The 26203-nt window shown below is 31.5% G+C and overlaps 1 protein-coding gene across 4 annotated transcripts in view; it reads right to left on the bottom strand.

Annotated features, from left to right (window-relative positions):
- LOC145259126 (RNA-binding protein 26-like) overlaps nucleotides 1-26203 on the bottom strand; it is a 100487-nt gene that overhangs the window by 23550 nt on the left and 50734 nt on the right. For all 4 annotated transcript variants that reach the window (XM_080116802.1, XM_080116803.1, XM_080116805.1 and 1 more), the window contains 6 exons: nucleotides 23204-23383; nucleotides 17750-17920; nucleotides 15117-15247; nucleotides 7287-7436; nucleotides 3043-3192; nucleotides 78-305 (listed from right to left, as the gene is read on the bottom strand). In XM_080116802.1, the coding sequence (XP_079972928.1) occupies nucleotides 78-305; nucleotides 3043-3192; nucleotides 7287-7436; nucleotides 15117-15247; nucleotides 17750-17920; nucleotides 23204-23383 (1010 nt within the window). The remainder of the gene's footprint in view (nucleotides 1-77; nucleotides 306-3042; nucleotides 3193-7286; nucleotides 7437-15116; nucleotides 15248-17749; nucleotides 17921-23203; nucleotides 23384-26203) is intronic.

Below are 26203 nucleotides of genomic sequence, written 5' to 3'. Positions count from 1 at the left end.
AAAAAAGAAAAAAAAAAAAAGAAAAAAAAAAAAGAAAAAAAAAAAAAGATTAGTGAAATAAACAAAATGGTTAGTACCTTTTTAGGAATGATCTTTTTTGATGTAACTAAATCTGTCTTGGTAAAACTAGTACTATCTGTAGAAATGGTTTGAGCTGTTGTAGTTGATGCTGATGTTGTTGTAGTTGATGCTGATATGGATGTAGTAGTTATTGATGTAGATGGGGTGTTGATTTTAGATTTCATCGCTGCCGGGTTGAATACAGTTTTGGTTAGATGCCCCATGGACGTTGTAAACACAATTGCCTTGAAGTACAAATGAAAACATAATTCATGAAAGAGAAAGTCAGCAAGTGCTATGGCTTCAAAGGATATAGTTTAAGAATATGCAAGATTGTAGATAGAATATTTTAATGAATCCTTGCCATTAGTAAATATAAGGGATATTAAAAATATATTAAAAGAAAAAAATATTAAAAATATATTAAAAAAATATCAAAAAAATATTAAAAAAGTAAATATTAAAAATATAAGGGATATTAAAAATAGAAGGCATACAAAGAAAAATTGATTAAATAAACTAAATAAAGTTAAATAAATTAAATAAAATTAAATTAATAGATGAATAAAACAAAAAACAAATAAATTTTAAAATGAAATTTAAAAATAAATTCTAAAGAAATTAATAAAACAAAAAATAAGAAATAAATTAAAAAAATAATTTTACAGAATCAGTTATAAAGATAAAATAAAACAAAAATTTAGAAATAAATTTAAAAAAAATTAATTTCAAACAGCTGCTAAAGATATATTTTTAGAAAAGAGTCATCACTTATCGAGGCCCAGAGGCCACTCGAGGGTAAGGGTTAATGAGTGTACAGTGGTCAAAGGGAACATGTTATAGTAATTGTTAGTAGTGGAAATTTGGTAAATTGGATTACTTAAAGAGAACGGCTCATCAAATTTGTTTATGTTGGATTTGAAGACGATCGTACTGTAGTCAGTTGGAAAGCAGGAAAATGGAACAGAGTTCCACAGGCGTGCAGTTCTAAGAAAGAAGCTTTATTCATGGAATCTACATTTAGGTTTAGGCACAGATAAAGAGTGGGGGAAATTACTGATAGTGGTATTTCGTGAAAGTCAGGACAGGGGGGATCATAGATTGGAGCTCAGACGAGCACTTGCCATGAAAACAACGATAAAGCATGGACAGGATTTGTTCGATGAGGATCGATAATTTCTGCCATTTGGATTCTTCTAACTACTTTTCTCACCTTCCAATTTGATATAAACATTCAAATTCAACAAGACCCACCTGATGCAGTGCGTAACTTAGACATTTGCAAAAACGTTGTGAAAATAACATCCAAGACAAGAATCGTTAGAAACATCCAAATACAAAACTGCTTGTCTCATTCCACTTATGATGGCAATTGGAGGATCGTTATTACTATTGTAGATTAACTTGTTAAGTCCCAGGATAGCTATTTTTTTTTTTGTTGAATTGAAACTGTAATAACTAATAATTGGATCGAATGCACTAATCGAAAGGAGAAAAGTTATTTTATTTAGAAAGGTAAATAGTGACTCCCATAAATAGGACACTAGATTTTTTGCGATACATTTTAGAAATCAAGAGTCTATAATCAAAATAAAATTTATACATCATTGTAAGGAGCAAAGCAGTTCAGAGTTACATTGCACTTTTCGAAAGAAGGTAGTGGCTTATTATTGCAAGACTCATTATATATATATATATATATATATATATATATATATATATATATTGGTAGCAAGTCCTTATCAAGACACCTTTGATTAAATGCAACAGTTTATTTTTCTATTCATTTTCTCAATCTGCTGAGCATTTTTCTCGTTTCAGTTGGTAAGTTGTGTATTCGGTTACCGAGTGATTTTTGTCATAAAAGAATAAAATTAATTGCATATAAAATTACATATAAAAAGGTAACAGAAAAAAGCCTCTTTAACAATAACAAAATTGCTCCCAATGACAATCAAAAGTACTAGAGGAAAATGGCTGACAAAAATGTCACTCGACAACCTAATCTTACCAACTGAAACGAGAAAAAATGATCGGAAGATAGAGAAAATCAACAGAAAAATAAAGAAAACTGTTGTATTTAATCAAACGTACCAAGAATAGTATTTAAATATATAAACAAATACGACAAAGTTCTTTTTAGATAGATCAATATTGCAATATTAGAGCGATATTTCTTATAATTCACCACTTTACAAGGAATAAACAATCTTTTTTTTGCTCCTTTCAAAAATGTTAGATTTTATTTGCAACACTTGCGGACAAAAAATGAGCATTTATTCCTTGTAAATCAGTGAATTATATATATATATATATATATACACATACAAACACATAACAATTCACTGCTTTACAAGGAATAGATGCTCATTTGAAATTTGCTAAAATACTATTTGTTTATATATATATATATATATATATATGTGTGTGTGAAATAAATAGAATTTTAGCAACTTTCACAAGAATTTTTAAGAGGATTCCAATAATTCTCAGAGAGGAAATAACAAATGGTCATTTTTTTACTGTTATTTCACTTTAAAATAAAGCACACAGTGCTCCTTTGATGTATTAGGGACAAAATTTACAGAAATACTATGTAGGGAGTTGAGCAGCAAGATATCTGTTCCCATTAAACTTGAATTTTTTGTGTATCAGTCGGACCTGGGAGGGAATTCTAAAGTCCAGCAGTTTGCGGAAAAAACTATTTGAGTAGAAGGTTTTCCAGCATCTAGTAATCTCTACAGTATAGGGTGGGATTTTGCTGCTTTTTTAATAGTAAGGGGTATTTACATCAAGAAGGTACAAGTACTTTGAGTTTGTCAGTAAGAAGTACTATTTATTATATATTATGTTAGATTTTAAAAAAGAAATTATTTTGTATCCTATTTTACAAGACGGGTTAACGTCATAATTAGGATTGCAACCTTATACCTTTCAACTCCACAAGCTAAGTTATAATGGGTGTTTTTTTTTTGTTAATACCTTTTCAGCAGTTTCTGTTTTCTTTGGTACAGTGTTATCGAGACTGAGTAAGCTGGGAGCAGGAATACCGAGCCGGGCTTTCACAGGCATTCGATGATCTGTTTGAGGAGTCGTAGTCGTTCGAGTCGCAGAACTTGTGGAAGTATTTGGCTGAAATAGAATTATAGAATTTTTTTCTTGTTAAATAAAATTTGTAATTCTTTCAATAATTGATCGAGAGCATCTGCGGAAATATCAATGTTGTTTAAATCAAATAGGTTTTAATTTTATTCTAAATGAATTGATATGAAAGTTAGGCCCATTTCTTGCACAAATGGTCATGTCAGAACACCCTATATCAATTTAAAATAATTTTACACAATAGATAAACCATCTATAATATAAATCTCACCTGTCTGTTTAAATGTATGCCTGCCTATATCTATCTATAATTAAACGAATAGAATTTTAGCAAATTTCACAAGAATTTTTAAGAGGATTCCAATAATTCTCAGAGAGGAAATAACAAATGGTCATTTTTTTTTTTTTTTTACTGTACTTTCACTTTAAAATAAAGCATACAGTGCTCCTTTGACATAATGGGAACAAAATTTACATGAATACTATGTAGGGAGTTGAGCAGCAAGATATCTATTCCCATTACACTTGAATTTTTGTGTATCAATCTGACCTGGGAGGGAATTCTAAAGTCTAGCGGTTAGAGGGGAAAAAATACTTGACATAAAAGGTTTTCTGGCATCTAGTAATCTCTACAGTATAGCGGTGGGATTTTGCTGCTTTTTTAATAGTAAGGAGTATTTACATCAAGACGGTACAGGGCAACAAACTTTCACAAGATCGGTATCGTTTTGAAGCACAACCCTTCGGACGACAAATATAAAAAAAAAAAAAGAGCACTTTTCTACAAGGTCGCTATTTTTTTTTTCCAAACGATATTTTCGAAAGTCATCCCCTCTTTGATTGACTAGCTTTAATTTAAACCTTCACCACTTCCGGTTTGGCGATAGACGCAATGGCAAAAACGTCACTTTTTTTTTCACATTCTTTTCCGCCTTCATGGTACGGGTTCGAGCCTGCCTGCCTGCCTACTAACCCATTTTTTTTTTTTTGCTGAACACACACACACACACACCACTAAACACCCAGGTAATGCCGAGCACCTAGGCTAGTCTTTTTTTATAAAATGCTCAGGTTAATCAAACTGCATATTCGTTTGGAAAACGAACATTTTATTAATTCTCTATTAGTGATTATTTTTTATTTATGATTTTTTTAAATACTGTGTTTTGATGTTTGCAATACGGTTTTATTTCCTGGCCAAACATTTAGTATTTCTGTGCAATTTTTTATTTTATTTATTTATTTTTTTTTTTTTGAGGGATTGATTTTTCAACAAGTTGTAATCTATTTCAGAATTATATGTGAAAAGGCAAATTGATGTATTCTTTTCCCTTCATTAGGGTAACATTGTATCAAAATTACAAAAATGTTAATGTTTATAAAAGATTTTAATCAAAAAGTTTATTTAATTGATTTTAATCAAAAGTTTATTTAAATTAATGTTTCAAGTATTTCATGTGGCAAACTCGGCAAAGCCAGTTTATCTTATGTAAGTTAGGAATGTGTTTATGTTTATTATATGCTTGTGCTTACAAAAGGGGCTCCCTCAGTCTTCAACTGACAAACGATACCCACGAAGGAGTGCCTGCACATGAAATTTTTGTGGCAGAAGGTGTGCAATCTCCAACCACACCTCTCCTGAGTCGACATTGTTAAATACCAATGGCAAGTGAAATGTATGTACAAGACGACTAGAAACAAATGCCGAGATAAACGGAGAGCACATACAGTGCCTAGAATTACCAAATGGTCACCCACCCACCAGGCTCAGTTAAGCAACATGCTTGTGCTTATATACAGCACAATCACGTTGACACACCGGTTGTCATCAAATCACCAAAGTTCATCAACATTAAGCCTGGCTAATACCAGATGGGTGACCATTTGGGAATTCTAGGCGCTATGTGCTCTCCGCTTATCTCTGCATGGTTTCCAGTTGTCTTGAACCGCCACTTGCCACTCAGGAGAGGTGTGGTTGGAAATTGCGCACCACTTGCCACAAAAATTCCACATGCAAGCACCATTATAATGGACATGATAGTCTCAAGACCGAAGGAAGCTACTATATGCTTGTGTGAAGTAAACTAAAACTAATTAACATCATTATGTATTTTAGAACAACCGCTGGCTGTGGTAGCAAGTAATGTGGACCATACAAGGCATAACTTTGGGTCATTTTGTAATAACACTAAATTATTAATCTAAGTTCCTTGTGGATAGAACAATGGATTTCCAGACATTTCTGGCACAGTTCTCATATGTACTAGCAGGGAGACCCAACGTTGCCCAGGATTGAATGATCAACGAATATTTCACAATCCCAAATTTTTATTGTCATCAAAATCAGTGAAATTGACTGTTTTTCTAATAAATCGATTAATTGCCTGTTCTGGTTGGTGACCCATCTCAGTGCACTAGGAGGAAGTGCCACATGCCTCCCCACAATGACAGTCCACAATACATTGTAGTCTACACTGCACTGTAGAAAACTTACTGTTCATTTTATAAAAATTTTTTTATATATAACTAGCAGGGGTGTTGGAGGTGTATTGGGGGAGGAGGAGGTAGATCAAAACAAAATGGAAACTAAATAATAAGCGAAGTAATAACTGTTTAAATATTAAAAAAATGATATTAAACGCGTTAAAAACAATCGGGGAAAAAACAAACAAAAAAAAAACAGCGAAAAAGTTTTGGTAGGGGGGTAGGCTTGAACCCGAAGCTTTGGGGTTAATAGTCTGAGGACGCTACGAAGGTAGGGACTTGAGAACAGCCGAAAATGAACGTTTAAAAACGCAGGTGGTTGAATGTCAACGTATGGTTTTCTAGGTCAAATATTACGCCGTAGTAGTAGTAGTTGAGAAAACGAATTCACAGCGTGAATTTTGTAAGATAAAAGTCGTTGAAAGAAAAGATAATTATGACGCTGTTTCTTAAATATTATAATCTAAGGAGTATATAAAAAGTTCTAAGACATAGTACCCCCCCCCCCGGAAAACTCCCGCGAAAAAAGCCTTTGCCGGACATGCACAAAAAAATGCACACACAAACACACATTTTGCCTTTTATATATAGATGGCTTGCATTCAAGTTTAAAATGGAAAAATAAAATCAAGTAGCATGCTTCAATTGTGCTCTAAATAGAAACATTCGTTCTGAACGTGCACCTGTCATATCAAAGAACCTACTGTTGATTTTATATGCCTGGCCTTACTGCTTGTGCAGTGATAATGGCTTGAATTCAAGTATAAAATGAAATGGTCAAGTACCATGGTTCAATTGTGCTTTAGACAGAAACCTTTATGTCAAATCAGTCCCGTCATATCAAAGAAGTTGATTTTATGTCCGGTCTTTCGGCTTGTGCGGTGATAAAACTGTTCACATGCACTTGTGATGTTAGGCTGTGTAAGGTGTTAACTTTGGTTAAAATTGTCTGTTCCTTCTTTTATCAGATAATTTTAATTGTTGATACTCATCAAAAACATTCCAGTACAAAACACATCTAAAAACACTGCCAGGTACAAAGTACTTTTGTGTGAAATTTCATAAAAATCAGTCCAATCATTTTCAAGTCCATAGCGAACAAACTCACACAATGTTCCTTTTCTAAAATAAATATATTTGCCAGCAGCACCAAATGTGTCCGAGTATTAGGTCCATCATCTGGCCGCTATCTTCTAGGACGCCTATATTTTACATGACTTGTAAGGCCCAACTGGTGGTAGAAGAGTCGCGGGCCTGTTCTTTTCGCTCTCTCTCCTTCTAGCTTTTTCATATCGTCTTCTTTTTTCCTCAAAGTCCATGACACCTTTGTGTGCCAGAATCCTCCATTTTGTACGGTCTCTGGCAGCCTGTTTCCACAAGGAAGGGTTGATGTTAGTCATTGTCTGGATGTGACTTACTTGGTCTTTATAGTGCCGTTTAGGTGCTTCTCATTGGCGAGCTCGCCATAAAGTATATATATATACATACATACATACATACATACACACACACACACACGAGAATTACTCATGTTTTTTTTTATTTTCCATAAAAAAAAATTTAAGAAAAGATTAAAACGAGATACTTAAAGAGAAAGATAAAAACAAAAAAGAAACAGAAAAAAAAAAAAAAATACTCACTGCATTCTGATCTGGCAATTTTTCTCGATGCCAAAATACTTTAATAAATCTGTTATTAAACACTGGTTCACTGCTCCTGTAGGCAGTGTTAGCTTGACTATGATTAGCAAATGTAATCAAGGCGGCTTCTTGATCATTTTCAAAAGAAACCTTAAAGATAAAAAAAAAAGAAAAAAGACTTATCAACTATTTCTTTTTACATATAAATGATTGGATATATGTATGAGAGTATGTGTATGAACGATTGCGCATATATATATATATATATTATATATGTGTGTGTGTGCGTGCGTGCGTAACTAGTTGTAACCCATAGAAATTCCAGATTATTTTTAATTCTCTAATGCGATCGCTTGTTGTGTTTTGAAGGTTAACTATTCATTGGCGGCTCTTGTAAATATTACTTTTAGTCTGGATATCTTTTTGATCACTCATTTTGACAAAAACTGAATAAATACTACACTTTGATCCTAACTCAAAGGTGAGGTTGCACCTATAATATCTGGTCATGACAGAATTTGAATTCTCATCTGTAATCTCTGAACTTCAGGTGTACCTTGTCAAACTGAAATCTTTGGTTTACAAATTTTTGAGACGAGGATTGGTTATTTGTATTATTTGAATTCTTCAGAATACTGTTCTCATCTTGAGTATCATTTTCACAACATTTTGGTTGATGTAACTTTTGACCTTCTTCAGGTGTATTTTGTCAAACTCCAAAATCTGCATGAAAGTTTGAAACGAACGATTATTTAATCCACAAAGGATTAGTATGCTCTCGTTCCATCAGCTATAGCATGTTTTGTTATAACTAGATAGAAGTCGTAAGTAATCTCAATTGTATTTTCGGTCACCCACTCTGGGGATTGAACCTTCAACCTTCAGAAGATCACTTCTACAAGGACCTGTGGTGCAATGCAGGTTCCCGAGTTTGACAACTTGAACCTGAAGAAGGTCAGAGGTTACACTGACCAAAATATTGTGCAAATGGCACTCAGGATGAGAACAGTAGTCAGAAGAATTCAAATAATCTGTAATCTTTGTACAAAATTTTGAAGGGAACCTATTTAATTAATTGAAATAGCTTGCTTTCATTCCGTCAGCCATAACTAGGTAAGGGTTTTAAGTAATTCATAATTGTATTCTTAGTATCACCCACTTGGACTTTTAACCCCCAGAAGAGTGCCACAACTGAATTTACCTAGTACTTTATCCGTTATGCCACAGTAGGGCAGGTCAATTTTGGAAGCCGGGTAAGCCAATGGTGATGATAGTTGGTGTTTAACCTAGAAAAGACCTACACGAAATATTTTTCTCAAAATCGTTATCTTTGCTTGAGGAAATGACTTTAAAAGTTGAAAAATTGAAGCGATTAAAAGTTTTTCGGTGAATTGTCAAGAACGTCCCGTCATCAAAACAATCCATACTGTTAAGAAAATAGAATCATTATTTAGAATATGTTTTAAACTACATTTTTAAATAAAATGAGTGACGATAATGAATTAATAAAATACATATTATGTGTAAAGGTAAAATTATGTTTTTTTAAATAATAACGACCAAAGTTTGTTTTTTCATTTCAGGAACTTTTTGGGGGTGGAAACATTTTAGATTTCACCGTCGCAAAACATTAACGTTTGTTTATTATTTAATTTGAAAACATTATGATTTAAGCTTAATTATTTCAAAAGAAAAAACGAAAAAGACTTAAAATATATTATTACTAGCAAAAGTACCAGTCGTTGACTGGGTTCAAAAACAGCCTACAGAAAATGGACTCTGATTTATGAAAGTATGAGAGGTTATGAAAAGGAAGGATTGTAAAGAGATAGCTTTGAATTTGGGGGTATCAAAACCAAAGCAAAATATGATGAAAGTAAAAAACCCCATAATTTATTATACCATACCTGTTCACACTGAAACACTTATCACAATATTCTGTGGATCTATCTTAAAAAACCTTGTTAAACTTTGTGACATATTTCCATTCTATGTAGGTCAGGTGCGAACAAACACCCCATAATTTTATTATACCATATTTCTTCAAACTGAAACATAATTATCAAAGTATACTTATGCAGATAGATATTCAAAGTCTTTATTAAAGTTTGTGCCCATTTCCATTCTATGGAGGCCAGGCACAAACGCAGACCCCACTATTTTATTATACCATCCCTATTTAAGTTAAAACATACATATTAAAGTATTCTTATGTACATCTATATCAAAAACCCTTGTAAACGTTTTTTCTTTTTCATTTTTTTTTTTATTTCCATACTTTGGGGGCCAGGCGCGAACGCAGACCCCACAATTTTAATGAACCACCGTTCTGCCAGATCAAACATACCCATTCCTGTGTCTCGATACATCTATTATATGTAATCAGTTTTTTAAAATAGTCAACTATATCGGAGCCTATTCATGACCAGACACACACACAGCTTTATATTATAGATATTTCAAGTGTCTGCAGTGAATTTAAACATTTGTTTTATCTTTTTTAATTTGTTTTTCTATTAGGTTGGCACAAAAACAATGTCATTTTTTGACATTCAAATGAACGTCAAAAGCATTATTTTTGCACCAACCTAATATTTCACATCAAATTCTATTTGAAATTTTTATTAAAATATGTTAACACTCCAGTTTTATATTAAAGCACAAAAAAATAGTCCATACAATTTTATTCTACACATTCTTTACAGAAAACATAACCACGTAAATTTTCAAGTTTTTCTAATTAATAAAAAATACTTTGCAGAAAATTAGTGTCAAATTTTAATTTCTTTTATTTTTAGGGAGTAATTGTTTTTAAGCAGTGTTTTTCTTCTAAAATTATAGTTTTAAAATCAGATAACCCACAAAGATTAATATGAGTAAATAAGGAAACTCCTTTAGAGGTTTTTTGTTATTTGTGCATCAATGTTATTGTGCTAAAATAACTTATTTAGAAAGCCATTCTTAATATGGGAAGGAGGTTGTATTGTAACTATTCTGTACTTTCACCTAAAAATTTAATAAACAAAAATTTCATAAAAATTAAATTTAACTTGAAAATACTATTAAAAATAGCATAGTAACATAGATACACAAGTGCTGGTTTTTCAAACTCTAAACACTCGTTTAAAATGGCACAGCTACAGCAAGAATTAATCTCTTTATGGATAAATTCATGTTATCGAAGGAGGAGCTAAAATCTGCTAAAAATGTCTAAACTAAACACTACTATGCCTCCGATTTGGTTTGGTCCTCTCTCTTCAATACATCTAATTCAACTATACAAAGTTTTTCATTATTTCTTATAACTAGTGCCTATTTTTTTACGTATGAAACTGGAAGATAGTCTAAAACAGTTTTCTTCAGTTATAATTCATTTATTTATTTTACTTTTCAGATTAGAATGTCAGTAAAAGCACAACGTTCAGTTTTAACCCGTGGTTCACAAAATTTGCTGGTCCACCTTGTCATTTGGATGAAACAGCACCCCCAACTTCACGACAAGTCATCCAGTTTAGTTATTTCCTCGAAAACAGTTATCCCCACTTAAAAAATAGTGAGATTTCCAAGTTAATTGTCAAAGAAATAATTAGTATTCGGCAAGCAGTCAATCCACAATTGCCCTTGTTAAGGTAACATTATATAGGACAGAAAGTCAATATATTTTGCTTTAAGAGGGCCAAACAGATTGACAGGAAATCTCTTGCAGCAATCAAAGTGAAAAGAATGAAGGAACAGCTAGATAGACTGTTTGATATATCTTCTTGTAGCTGTAAACTTTCTGTCTTGAGATGTGATGACTTTGCAGTAAAGTGCAAGACAAAAAATTGTCAAACAAGGCACATAATCTGCACTTGTCCTCGTAACAAGGAGGTAAAATTAATTCTATAGATTCACCTGCAATTATGTTCCTTTTCTGTGGAAAATAAAATAATATATTGGTATTTATTATGTAATCTGGCTCTATTATTAAACATGCAAATTTTCCAATTTTCAGGTTCCACTAGAACTGCCATTTACAACAATTTTTAAATTAATTGATGGAACAACAAAAAGCCTAACAACATTTACTGGTCCTTTGGTGAAACTTTGTATCAATAATTATCAAGATTTGTCTCAAGTAGAATTCTAAAAAATTAGTGTCCCTCCCGATCATCATTATCTGACAGCAGAAGAAACAAATAATTTAAGTGTGAAGACCAGAGGCTACTTTTGGAGTATGCTGTTGGTATTTCTTGTGGAGAAGTTAGGGTTAGAAAATTGGGCTCTTGAATCAAGGAAGATGGCTAACATAAGCCACAAGATTAATGTGTTTATGGACTAGAGTTGTCTATCCTCAAACACTGATAAATTTAACATTTTGGTCAAATTTATCATCCAAGTATATGCAGTTAGTTGGTTTGAGATCAAAACCGACAATATTTTTTTTTAACCAACAACAGTATATTTTAATGATTCAGAGAACAAAACAGTTAACTGAAATCCAAATTACTGTTTTAAACAGTTCAAAATATAGTGCTTTTGCACTACTTCCAGAAAATATAATATCAATGATAAACTCAGATGAATTGGATGTGAGAGAAGAGGGCATTCAAAGATTTTGTCCATTAGGTAAATAAATATTTATCCATTAAATTTTATTAGTTTTCTTCATATTACATCGCAAAAATATTTTTTAAAAAAAGTGTTTTCAAATGTTTTTTTTTCCAGAAATAGTGAACAAAAAAAAAAAAATTAAAAAGATTACTGCTATCAATTTTACAGCCACACTGGTCAAATTTGATTGATTTTTCTCAAAAAATTGTATATGGCCAGGAAGCAAGACAGACACATTACTAAGTCATCGTGCCAGCAAATTAGACCTTCATTTTCCTCAAAAGGAAAGTATACAGAACAATTTAGTTCTATAATAAGTTTATATTATTGCATTTAATAAAACATTAAAATACATGGTTCTGTAACTTGTATCAAGTTGTTATATTATGTAATACATCTCATATCTTTTTGAATTGTGAAATTTAAAAGACTTGCTAATTAGCTTTTTTTACAATTTTTGTTTAATCAATGTTGTAAAAGTTGAGATATTTAGCTAGTTGTGATTCATAATTAAAATTATAATTCATGTATTTTTCTTTCAATGTATTTCATATAAATATATCAATTTTAATTGAATATTTTATAAAAATAGTGAAATTTCAAAATCAGTGTTGTGAAAAATGCTATGAAAATTAAGGATTTTTCAGCATTTTTCTACACGATTTTTAAAATTAAATACTCAATTTTCTGTTCAAGATGGTATATGTTCTTATTACATCAAATCCCAACTATCATGACCAGTGCCATGTTGATTTTCTGAAAAAAGTTGCAAATCGACCTGCCCTAATGCCACAGGTCCTTGTAGATCTGTCTAGTATGAATTTTGGGAGCCTTAAATCTATTTTTGGTTTTAGATATACAATCTTATTACTCATCACTAATATATATATATATATATATATATATATATATACACACACATACATACTCCTATAAATTCGTTTTTCTTTTGCGTGTATTGATATTCATATTAAAAACCCTCTTTTTTGCTATGTATTGGTTGTGGAATTGCATTCACTAGCAAAAGATCTAGCTAATTTGCATATTCTTTTAAACATTCATTTTAATTAATTCCCTATTAGTTGCTTCGGTTTTCTAATTGGATAATCATCTTTAGTTAACTATTACGTGTAATTATATTCGTACAGATATTCTACATGATTTATACTTGCATAATATTTGCGTAAAAAGTTTATAGTAAACACAAAATTGTTTCCATATATATTTATGTATACGTATATATTTGTTTAACAAATGTTGCCTACTAAACTTCTAGAGTTTTTGCTCTACAGGCATGAATCTTCATATATAAGGTATTTGAATCCATGCAAAACTTTATATTTGGGTTTTAGCCCAGAAAAATCGGTGCAAAAGTGTGAAAATTAAAAAAATATATAAATAAAAATTAAAAAATATTTAAAAAATTTGCCCGGTGAAGGTCGAACGCCGGCATTACGAATGCATAACGTAGTAGCTATTGGTTCAGGTTTTGATTTTTAGCCTTGCAGTAACATGTTTTCATAGGCCAGTCATTGACAGCAGAGGCAAAATAAATCGTGAGCTGAACGTTTTGGTTTTGATTCTCGGTGGTGGCGCATGAGCCTTCTTTTTTTCCTTTTTTTTAATACTTTTTAAATCACTTCTATATATTGCATCCAATTTATCTATCTATCTACCTATAAAAGTGAAAATATCTGTGTCTTTTCTCTTTGGTAGTTAAGGAAGACTATTATACAGAAAGGCATTACTTCACATATTCACACTTTTTAATATATACATATGCACATAACCTTATGAATAGTGCATAGGGCCCCGAGCAAAGCCGGGCGGAACTGCTAGTATATATATATATATATATATTTGTAGTATTATCTATTATTTGTAATAATTGGTTCCCATATTGTATTAAATTCTATACAAAGTCTTAGTAGGTGATCATCATCCAGAATAAGTGCTGCTTTTTTTAAGTCATCTTACTCTCCCCGGTTCGGTCTATAATTTTATAATATAAATTATCTTCATCTAAAAAATTCAGAAACATGACAATCGTTGAGGATATGACAATATCATTAGCACAATATAAGATGATATTCAATTTCAGAACAATTATTTTCAAAATATGCAAAGCGGGGATCTGAATGGTCAGTAGTAAAAGAAGAAGAAAAAAAAGGCTAAAGTCAAGTTAATTTTTCTGACCTGATGTCATGGTTGCATGGAGAAAAGGCAACAAATTGTTTTCCTACACAACTCCAATCAGTTTTAACATAGAAAGTCAAAATTAAGACAAAGACAGTGGAAGCATATGTGAAAAGAGGTGACGGAAGTCATTCTTTAATTCGAAGTTATCTAAGTCTCCTACTCCCTTCATGAATTGCTTCAAGTCTTAACCTTCACAGCAAAATAAAGATTTTTAGTTTTTAGAGAGAACTATCGTAAGATAGAAAACCAGCCTTTTATAAAAAAAAAAAAAAAAAAAAAAAAAAAGTGGAATTTGGCCAAAAAAGCGATTTGCGGAAAATTCTGCTTTTAAACATTTTCACACAACTACCACAAATCTTGCTAAATGTACTGCTTTTTAGGAAGGATAGTATAGAGTTTTTATAATACGTTCATCCCTACATATTCAGTCATTATATACAGTGTTCCAATAAAATGTATACACTCTTTATCTCAACTTGCTACATGAATACGCTATGCCACGTTCCCAAGAGATGTTTAGAAATAAAGAATGGCACTTCCAGCAAGATGAAGCACTTTCCCACTATCATTAAGACATAAGAGCATATCTGGATAGTAACCTGTGAAACAGATAGTTAGGACGAAGAGGAAGTATCGAGTACTGTCCACGCTCACCGGATTTGAGCTCCTCCATGGATTTTTCTCTTTTAGGGGACCCGAGGGGTGGAGGATATGTTAAACACAGGGTTCACACCACAAAACGAGCTACAGTGAATGAGTTGAAAACAACCATTGAAAGAAGATGTGTCAACATACCAATTGAACTGACTTAGGAACGTTTTTGATTCAATCAGTGAGCGTTGTCAGATGCTCAAGGACCACAACGGCCAATAATTTGAACACTTGATAATTGGCTGGTTTCTATATTTGTTCATAGTATTTTGATGTATGAAACCTCTTTCTTATAATAAATGTTGGTTTTATGGCCATTTAAATAGTGTATACATTTTATTGGGACATTGTATAAAACAAACATTTTTTCTTTTGGGATTAACATACCTGGATATTCTTTAAAACACCAAATTTTCCGAAATGCTCATTCAATTTGGCAATATTGTTTTGATCTCTTGGTATTTTACGCACTTCCAAAGTCGTATTAAGATGCCGTGGGACAGTTCTCCCTTGCGTAGCTGCAAAATAAATAAATTTTAACTTAAAAATTTTCTAAATTAAATAATTATTGAAGTAGAATTCAAACAGGAAATTTTTTATTGAATCAGCTTGGAATTATTTTGGAGACGAGTAAATCGTATAATTTTTTGTATTCAATTATTTGAATTATTATCCTCATCTTCCAGTTGTTTTCACGACGTTTCGGCCAATTTTTCCTCTGGCCTTCGTCAGGTTAACCGCGACATGGTGCAGTGGATAGAGATGCGGATATCTAAGATTCCAAGTGAGCATTGTCTAGAGGTAGCGATTTCGATCCCACCCAAAGCCAGTCAGAGGATTAAGTGATCAAACCGTGGTGAGATGACAACAGCTATTGAAGGCAGCAATTGCTGTGGATGTAGTCATAGGTTTCGACATTCCTATCTCGTCACAGTGAACCTGATGAAGTCCAGAGGAATAATTGGTCGAAACGTTGTGAAAACAACAACAACTAGAAGATGAGGATAATAGTCAAAATAATTAAATAGAAAAAAAAAAAAAAAAAAAAATTAGGACATTTTTTTTTTTATATGGAATTATTTTAGTGCGAATTTTTTCCAGCAAAAAAGTTAGTTTTAATTTTTCTTTTTACATTAAATCATTTTCATGAAAACGAAATAAGCCACATTTTTAAGAAAAGAAACATAACATTAAGTATTGGGTGAATAGAGCCACTAGTATATAAAATGATTACTTGAGAAAAAAAAAAAAAAAAAAAGATAAAATCAAAAAAAAAAAAAGATAAAATAAAAAAAAAAAAAAGATAAAATAAAAAAAAAAAAGATAAAATCAAAAAAAAAAAAGATAAAATCAAAAAAAAAAAAGATAAAATCAAAAAAAAAAAAGATAAAATCAAAAAAAAAAAGATAAAATCAAAAAAAAAAAAAAAGAGTTGTCAATCGGTCCAACTTTATCAACTAAGCTCCAGCCTCTGTCTCATCGTCACAATGTTATATCACCGCCTGTTTTTTTTCTTTTTACAAATATTTTAATGGAATGTGTTCTGATGAACTGGTTTCACTTGTACTCCCTCGACGTACATAGTTTCTTCCCTCGAATAGTTAGACTTTGGAATTCCCTTCCTACTGCCTGCTTCCCTGGCTGTCTCGAGAAGTTTAAATGTAACATAAACAAATATCTAGTTAATCTTTCCTAGACATGGCCCCAAATAGTAGCCGTTTACATTCAAGTGGCGATATGCTTTGTAAGGGGGGAACAGGAGTTAAAAAAAAAAAAAAAAAATGTCAATCAGGTCAACTTGCTGGACTAGAGATTAGGATAATAACACTTTTGTTTTACTGCATATCGAACATTTTCAGGTTATTTAATGCAGAATCCAGTAATTTTGGAAAAAGGTTTTACGCTTCAAGTTCTTTACCTCTTCAAATATTTATTCAGTGTCTTTGGTTTGGTTGTTTTGTAGAGGAAAATTGTTTTTGATTTTGTAGAACATCATTGCGCTTTTCAAGGGGGGGGGGCGATATTTGGTGCATATCAGGTCACGAAGCCAGTATTTAGGATTACTAGACTGAGAATCAATAGAAACTGCTGAGAGAGAGAGAGCGAGTTTGGCGCTTATTTTATTTTTTAATGAGACTCAAATGAAATATAACAAGTCAAAATAAAATAAGGAAAACGAATTAAGATTAACGTTTTAATAAAATTAATTTACTATTTAGAAACAACGAATTCTAAATGACATGACTGTTTGATATCTTCATATTAGAAGAAGGCAGATAATCTATACCACAACGGCTTGATGCAAATGTTATTCAGAGTTCATAAATTTATCTTTTTATTAAAATACTTGATAATTTTCCGTAATTTTTGGTGTGCACAAATATTTTTCAGTAATAAGTACATCCAGAAGTTCTCATGTTATTTTATTTTGAATTGGCACTTGAGTCTTACACAATATGTCAAAATGAGAAAGTGCAATGTATTGACAAAATATGATTAATCAGTGATTATCAATCTTTTTTGACTTCAGACCAAAACAGGTTACATCCTAAAATATGAACAGTTTATTTTTAATAGCCATTTTTTTTTTAGCATTGGTCCATTTTGTTACAAAGAAAAAACTCACAAGCTCTTGGCAAATTATTCCTGCTCGTAATATTTTTTGCAAGAAATCTGCAGCAATTTCTACTATCATAGTAATACCGATATATTCTTGCATTTAATAATGCTAGATAACTGCTAAAAAATAATTCAATTTTATTCAAACAGAAAATGCAAAGAAAAGAAATAGGTGTGCCTGAAACATTTTACTTTTCAATGTCGAAAAATGGTCATTTGCTGTCTCCATTCGTCTTAAATGGAATTTGTTATCTGCCTTGCAACTAAAATGTTATATTTTATTATTTTGTTATTTATTAAGTTTAAAAATGTGAAAACGAAAATAAAACCTAAAATGACTGTAATACATCCCAAGCAACACTGTATAGGTAAAGCAAAGCAAAAAAAAAAAAAAAACGTACGTTGGTAGTTTGGTTGAAAATTTTGGTGATGCGGTTGTAATCTTGCTTGATAATGATGTTGCTGATTGTTTGGTTTGTGGAGATCATTGGTCGGAACATAATCCCGTTTCGGGGGAATCACAGTACGATTGGTTTCACAGGATGCATTGGTGTCTTGCTTATCTTCAATGTCTATAAAAATAAAAACGAAAAAATGATCAAGAGGAAACAAAATACATAGAACATGACTTTTTTGTTACTTGTGGAATGACAATGAAATAATCGAATTGAACATCTGAAAAAATCTGAACACAAGAGAAAAAAAACAATCTATATTCTTTAGATTAATCAGTCTACTGTCCTTATTTTTGATGTGACAGTAAGTGGTCAATTATAGTCAAGGAAGATCCAAAGGTTCCATTTTTCATGAGCTACTACACCAAAGTGTAACCACTCCTTTCCAAAGCTTACTTTACTCCACTTAACCTTGATTCTTCATTTTATAAATGTTACAGGTTTAGCAAAAGGGGGATCAAGTACCATTTTTAGAGTCTTTGTTATGTCTTGACTAAAGATTGAACCCTGGTCTCCCAGCCAATTAGTAAAAAATCAACTATTGTGCCAAATGGACCAGTTGATATCACAGTAGTTTGAATAATCCAAATACAAATTATCAATCCTGATTAAAAAAAAAATTTAATCCGAAACGTAAAAGAATAGACATTATAGAACAGAATTTAATGTAAATCCAGCTTTTTTTTTCTTCTTTTTTTTTTTTTACTTAAAATGCACCAAACATCGAGGTTACTGTCTTCTTTCGCTGTGCAAAACTCAATCATGTCTTGCAACGTTAAATACAAAAGCAATAATTTTTCCTCTACAAAACAACCAAACCAAACACTATAAATAAATGACAAAGAACTTTAAACATAAAAACATTTATCAAATTGACAAGATTAGGCATTAAATAAAACAAAATGGATTGATACACCATAAAGATTAAAAAAAAAAAAAAAAAAAAAAAAAAAAAAAAAAAAAGAGCAGGGGAGGGGGGGGGGGGGTAACATCTAATGTGTGGTAATGACATCTATTGTGCACAGTCATTAAATTCCACATAATTGCAAATAAAGGGGTGGGTGCTCCTCTAAATGCAGAAATTAACTGTCAATACATGAATAAGCCATCCTGGACAAAAATCATAGGTTGTCCTCTACCAAGTCAAATTAATGCCATCAAAGTAATTGAAGCAAAAATTGTTCGGTTGTCTCGTTTTATAGCATATCAAGCATTAAAGTTGGTATTATCTCCAAATATGATTTATTGTCTATATAAATAGCTTATAATTGTTTCATAGGTGTATATAATCTATATATATAAAATGCAAAATGTGTTAGTGTGTGTGTGTGTGCATTTTTTGTGACTGTCCATCAAAGGCTTGGGAGGGAGGGGGGGTCGAGGGAGGTCACTGTTTAACTTTTTATATGCTCCCTAGATTGTAATATCTCAGATTTATGAAAGGAGCTTGCGTGTATCTTATTTGGTCGACTTTTACACCATTTTCGCAATATTTTTTTTTACTCTCGTGTTTCTTTGACTTTTCCGTATAAAAAAGCGAAACTGAAAGCAAATGCGTGTTCACGGCCTTTCGTGCAGAGACGTCCAGAAAAGCAATGAGCATTGATCAATGCAGGGGAAACCCCTTATATCAGACAATTGCTATTCATTTGGACACACACCCCCTTTTTATAGGGAGCTGGTTTTCCCAACATCTTGAAAAAACTAGCTTGCAGTCGAAGTTAAGTCGCGTGATGTTTGACCACATTAAGTTCATACACCTGTCACTTAACTTTTTAATCATTAAATTAAAACACTTTACTCCTGTCCTGTCGTGGCCGAGCGGTAAAATATCAGGTTTTTTCACACTTTTTTTTACCTTTGCGCCACAGCTTCGGGTTCAAGCCTACCTAACTCCCCAAACTTTTTTTTCTTTTACGTCTCCAAACACCCGGGCAACGCCGGGCACTTTCACTAGTCTATAATATAAATCTTACCAGACTGTTTAAATGTATACATGTATGCATGTCTGCTTAAAACTTTCAACAGAGGCAATGGATTTTCATGAGATTGGTATCGTTTTGAAGCTCGATTCTTCGAACGACAAATATTGAAAAATTACCTAAAAACTTTAATTCCTTCACCCTCAACTGGGCACTTTTCTACAGGGAAGAGTCACTTTTTTTGCGTTGCCATTTTCGCAAGTCATCATATCGGTTGGAATGACTTTACTTAATTTCAACATTCTGAACTTCTGGTCGTATCATGGAGTAATGGCAAGATGTCAGATTTTTTTTTTTTTCACTTTCTCTTCCGCCTTTGCGTCACAGGTTCGAACTTGCCTGCATACTACCAATTTTTTTATTTTTTTGGCTCAATACACACCTCCAAACACCTGGGCACCCAGGCTAGTATATATATTTATAAACGAATTGAAGCATAAAGTGTAGAGACTATAGCTACAGAAAATGCAATTTCCAAATTTTCTGTAAAAATGACTTCATAATAAATAATTTTCTATTCAATGAATTTTCCTAATTTTTTTGATATATTATTTTCCAATACATTTAAGTACTGTTGTTTTTGTTTAAAACCACATTAAAAAAAAAAACTATCGACTATCACAAGCACTGAAAAATTAAACTCTTAAATTTAGAAATAATGAACCTATTTCTCAGCTTTTCATAGGAAAAATTGTTAATATGATTACTGTTATTATTAATAGTATAATTATTAGTTACAGTAACTGAAAACAATTTCAATTTAACGTTTATAAATGGCAGGGGCGCTGCGAATGTAATCGGGTCAAAGGAAAGTAAATTCCGCACTTAATTTTAACAGTGGGATAGTTCTTTTGGGTTTGTTTTTTTTACCCAACTTTGTCTGGTTTTGTTTCCCCCCCAACGTGTTGGGAAAACCAGCTCCCCTTTATTAAGGGAGTGTGTCCAAATGAAAGCAATTTTCTGATATGACTGAAAACCGACATTGACCAAACGTCTATTGCTTTCTGGACGCTCCCGGCCCGTAGGCAGAGAACCGCACCTTAGTTTCACATCAGTTTCGCTTTTATACGAAAAAGCTAAAACAACACAAGAGGAGCCAAAATAGCTAGAATTGTGTAAAACTCAATGTAAATAAATCTAGCCGCGACGCACGTTCGTAATTCGTATATATTATGATCTACACAGTATATAAGTTCTAAGCAATAATACCCCCCCCCCCCGAAAAAAAGCCTTTGTTGGACATACAAAACTCTCGCGTGCGTTTTGCCTTATGAGGGAATTATGTATGCGTGTTCTATTTGAATACATCATAGGACTACTTAATGTTAGTAATAATAGTATTATTGGTAGTGCTGGAATGAGTAATTGGAATTGGAAAAATGTGCCTATTTTTCTGATGTGAAAAACAATTCTTTTGTCGCATTTTTTTTTTTTTTTTTTTTTTTTTTAAAATTTGATTTTTGCATAAAAAAAATTCTTCCACTACAGGTAGTAATAATAATTGATTTTAAACTAATAGTAAAATTAAAATCTGTAGATAATCCTCCACATTTACATTTTGAGAAAATATCTGCACGTTTTACATGTGTTTTCACAGTAATGGGGGGGGGGGGTAACAGCTCTATAGTTAAATATTTAGAGATTTATAAGAATCTGAATCAATAATTGTATCGGAATTGGGAAAGATATTGGAATCGTCTCATCACTAATTATCAATAGCAATATCATTTAAAGACATTTTTCATAAACAAAAATTCTTTGAATTTTGCATTTTTTTTTTTTTTTTTTAAATTACCTAATGTCTTATTCAGATTGTGTTAAAATTACAGAAAGATATCAAAAATAAAGAATCTATTTAAGTTCAAAAACCTTCAGTGGCTTTTTGGACACCCTGTATATACACACATGTATGTATGGTATAATTACATTGACACACGACTTCTCGTTAGATCACCAAAGTTAAGCAATAATGAGGCTGCCCTGTACCAGATGGGTGACCATTTGGAAATACTAGATGCTGTTTGTATTGCACCAATATGTAGAAATTTCCAGGTTAGTATCTTGGGGTGCGTTGAAATCACTAGGAGAGATGCATCCTCAGTCTTCCTTGAGACATGCATCTAGGAGAAAAAACTGATGTAAACCCTGAGGTTTACTGTCTGCTCTGTGGCAATCATTTGCAACGACTGAGGTTAGTAGTGGTTCTAAAAGGTGTGGATAGTCCTACACAAGGCCTTCACTGCTATAAAATCATCTGTGGATTTCGGACAACTTAGTTGCCTGGACATCATACACCAGGATTTGACGGAAGAGTATGTGTATATATATATATATATATATATATATATATATATATATATATATATATATATATATATATATATATATTATATTATGGCAGTAGAGTTTAGTTTCCTAGAAGTACATTCAATGAAACATGTGTCAACCAAAAAGTGCTCAATGAGTAAACAGCAGGTATATTAAATTTATTTATACAAACATTGATGGTTACATATGTGCATACATGTTTCTGTAATCATCCGTGCTGGGGAGATTACGTCTTCAGGCCATGAATAATTTTGTAAACGAAATAAGGTAATGTTTTTTTTGTGTCTTGAAATGTCAGTTTTCGAAGATTATTCATGGGCTAAAGACGTAATCTCCCCAGCACAGGCGATTACAGAAACATATGCACATATGTAGCCATCAATGTTTGTATAAATAAATTTAATATATATTTTATCAACAAATATTATATAGTCGCTACACTCAACATGGTAATGTTTCTGACAAATTGGTTTGCAAGAAACCAAAAGTAAGGCGACGTAAAAAAAGTTTATTTGCCACCGAAGGCATCTGGTTCAAAAATGGAAGAAATGAAATATATTTTTTTTAATAAAAATAAAATGTTAAAATGCTAAAATTTAAGTGGGAGGGATGACATTAAGTCATCTGACATTTGACATAAGAATGTCAAGACTTAACAGGATAAATATTTTGTTCTTTTTTTATTGAACACTCTTAATAACCTCGTTTTAATTCATGAGTTTTATCTCCTGAATACCTTTAACTTGAGATCATATATATATATATATATATGTATTGATAATCAAGAATTGATATGATTTGCGTAAAACAAAATTTCTAGTAAAGTCTGGCCATTTTCTAAAAGATTCTGCTGCAAATTGGTTTGAATCACTTAAATTGTGGCACTGGTTGTATCATGGAAAATTGTTCAAAAACAAAACTTTCAGATTAAAGTCACATGATATCAGTAAAGAAATTAAAGAAAATTAGTTCAGTTCCAGGTAAAATAAAAATGTCATTCATGAAGCATGTAGAAATGAAAAAACAAAATTACAAAAATTAATTGCCGAATAGAAATATAATAAACAACAACAAATCAAAGTGTACTAACTTAGAGGCTTTAAGACCTCTGGAATGGTTGGCACATTAACAAGATCTCTCTGTCTTGGGGGCTGCGAGTAAAAGGGTTGATTCGGACGAAGAGGTCCTCTGGGTCCAACCCAGAAAGGTGGCCGAGGCGGGTTAATGCCAGGAGCTTCAGGATTGTAGCCTTCTGGGGCATACGGTTCCACTGTAAAAGTTAGTTTGGTAGGAAAAGAATAAAGAAAAAGAAAAATATTAAAATAGTTAAATCAATTATTTCATTGTTTTATTGTAAACATTAGAGTTAGCTATAAGAAAAAAAAAATAAATAAATACAAAAATAGGAAAAAAAAAAGATAAAAAATTTCCAAGTTAAATTTTAATTTACGGTAGACTAAGTAGAGGACAACATTTGCTGTAGAGGTGTAAGTTATGTGTGTCACAGCTGAAAGCAATACAGACAAAAACAGCTTTGTTCATTTTAGGAGGAGGAGTGGGTGGGTTTAAAAAATTCTTATAAAATCCTATTAAATTATGCATTAAGGACATTGAATTGTCTACAAATCTATCTATCAAGACTGTTTATGCGCATTAATTTTTGTAAGTTTTTATTGGCAAAAAAAAAAAAAAAAAAAAAAAAAAAAAAAAAAAACACAGTTTCTTTTTACAGAAAAAAAAATAACTATGGAAAAGCCATTTTTTAAAGTTTGTCTCTTCATTCTGAATAGTACTTGCTCATCTTATTGAAACCTGGTCAATTTCTTTGAAGAACGTCTTGACATCGGCCGTGATCAATTTAGCGTGGTAGTAAGCATTTCTTACAGTTTTATGTAAGTTTTAAAATTTAAATAATACTTCTATCATAGAAACCACAACTCTGACGATATATATGTGTGTGTGTATTTCTTATTGCATTGGTGATAACACGAATAAATTCAGATATCTAAGGTGAAACATTTAAATGCTATGAAGGATTATTTCTCTATATGGGGAGCATCTATATTTATAAAATATAATTATCCATGGATACATATACGTATACATTAATGTGCAAGAATGTTTCTACCTCCAGCAAAGTTTATAGTAAGGGTACCTAAATGCAATAACTATGGTCGCAGTTTCAAATCAATCATGCTGGTAAGTTGTATTGACAAAACGTGTGTCTGGATAATTATAGTTTATATTTATTTATATAAATCAGATGAACAAGGAAATATATATATTCTTTATGTAAATACAGTCATATCTCGCTACGATGTGCAGACTGTTTCAACCATATTTGATTTCATCAGACAAGAAAAATTAAAATACAAAAATTAAAAAGGTTCCAAACCTTTTCAAACTTTGAGGAGAGAAGATATGCCATGACTGGCATGAATCAAGGCTAAAAAGAAGAACTAAGTTTGCTTCACGCCAGTCATGGCATATCTTCTCTCCTCAAAGTTTGAAAAGGTTTGGAACCTTTTTTAATTTTTGTATTTTAATTTTTCTTGTCTGATAAAATCAAATATGATTGAAATGGTCTGCACATCGTAGCAAGATATGACTATTTATATAAAGAATAATAAAAAGTATAATTTGCTCTCAGATTGAGCACTATCAATGACCTTTGTTGAAATTCAATTATTCTTAATTTTTGAATATTTTTCTACCTGGAATAACTATATATAATTCTTTGAGTGTATTAAATATTCTCTGGCTATTTGAATTTAATATGCCACTATCACCTCTCTCAAAAGTTCAACATTTTTCCATTTTTCTTCCAACTGATTAACATATTTCTGAATTCTTTAGACGAGTATCATGCAGATTACTGTTCTCATCTTGAATGTTATTCGCGCACTAGGAACGTGGCACAATGAAGAAGCTCCCTTCAGGGGAGCTGGGGCTTCTGCATTAATAAAACTTGTAGCAAACTTGTGCTTGTGGGGGTGATGAAAAAGGTCAGAGGTTATAACTAGGATGTAAACAACAGTCCAAATAATACAAAATTAAAAAAGTTACGGATGAAGTTTGAAAACTAAAAATCACATTTTATCAATCAGCATTTTACAAATATAATATACATTATAGAAAAAATTTTAAATTACAGAGTGGGAATGCATGAGGTTCAACTCAGACTTTCAGGATTCTCAAAATTCTGATTCCTTATTTTAAATTCATCCAATATTCAGACTTGATTTTTCAGAGATTAACAAATTTGACTCCTTTCAAAATTTCCAACTGTATAACCAATTACTATAATATGAATGAAATCACTATTTCAGATTTTTTTGTATATCTGTCACTCACAAGTGTACTTTTTAAAATTAAATTCTTTTGGGAAGCTTGTCCAGAATTACTCCTATATTAAAAAACAAAAATACAGAAGAATATGTATAATGTACATACTCATGATGAGAAAAAAAAAATGCACCAAAAATCAGGTAATCAAGTAGTTTTATTTTTAAATACAAAAATCAAAGTTTACAACTACAAGGGATGATCTTGTGACGTCATCTTGAAAACGGGCTAAAGACAAAAGAGATAAATCCAATTCAAACTTGGCAAAGTGTAGAAATCCATTCTTTACATAAGGAGGGGAAACTTAAAATTTACTTTATAAAAATAACACTACTTGATCGATTTATATAGTTTTATTTGTGTATATCTTCTTTCAGTCATGGGTACATAATCATAGTTTTTATGTTTGCTTTTAAATAGAAGGACAATTCTGGACAAGGACAGTTTTTGTTGTTTATGAGCATAGCAAAATTTTTTTTTTTTTTTTTTTTTTTTTAATATATTAGCTACATTTATAATATTTCTAATATAAATTATTGAATTAAGTGAATAAATTTATCTTTTAATAAATTATGTACAAAAGAAAACATTTTACATGGTTGATTAAATCAAAGATTGGCAATTCCACACAGATAAAACTGACCATATAAATGTTCATAAAAATAAAAACATCTTCAATTCATTAAAAAAAATTTTTTTAAATACCAACAATTATTAAGATAAAAATGAGTTACATTTTAAGTAA

Source organism: Euprymna scolopes, chromosome 34, assembly GCF_053919585.1.
Source record: "Euprymna scolopes isolate OS-2025 chromosome 34, ASM5391958v1, whole genome shotgun sequence".
Taxonomy (NCBI): domain Eukaryota; kingdom Metazoa; phylum Mollusca; class Cephalopoda; order Sepiida; family Sepiolidae; genus Euprymna; species Euprymna scolopes.
The sequence above is the reverse complement of the archived record's forward strand: the minus strand, read 5'-3'. Positions and strand labels throughout refer to the sequence as shown.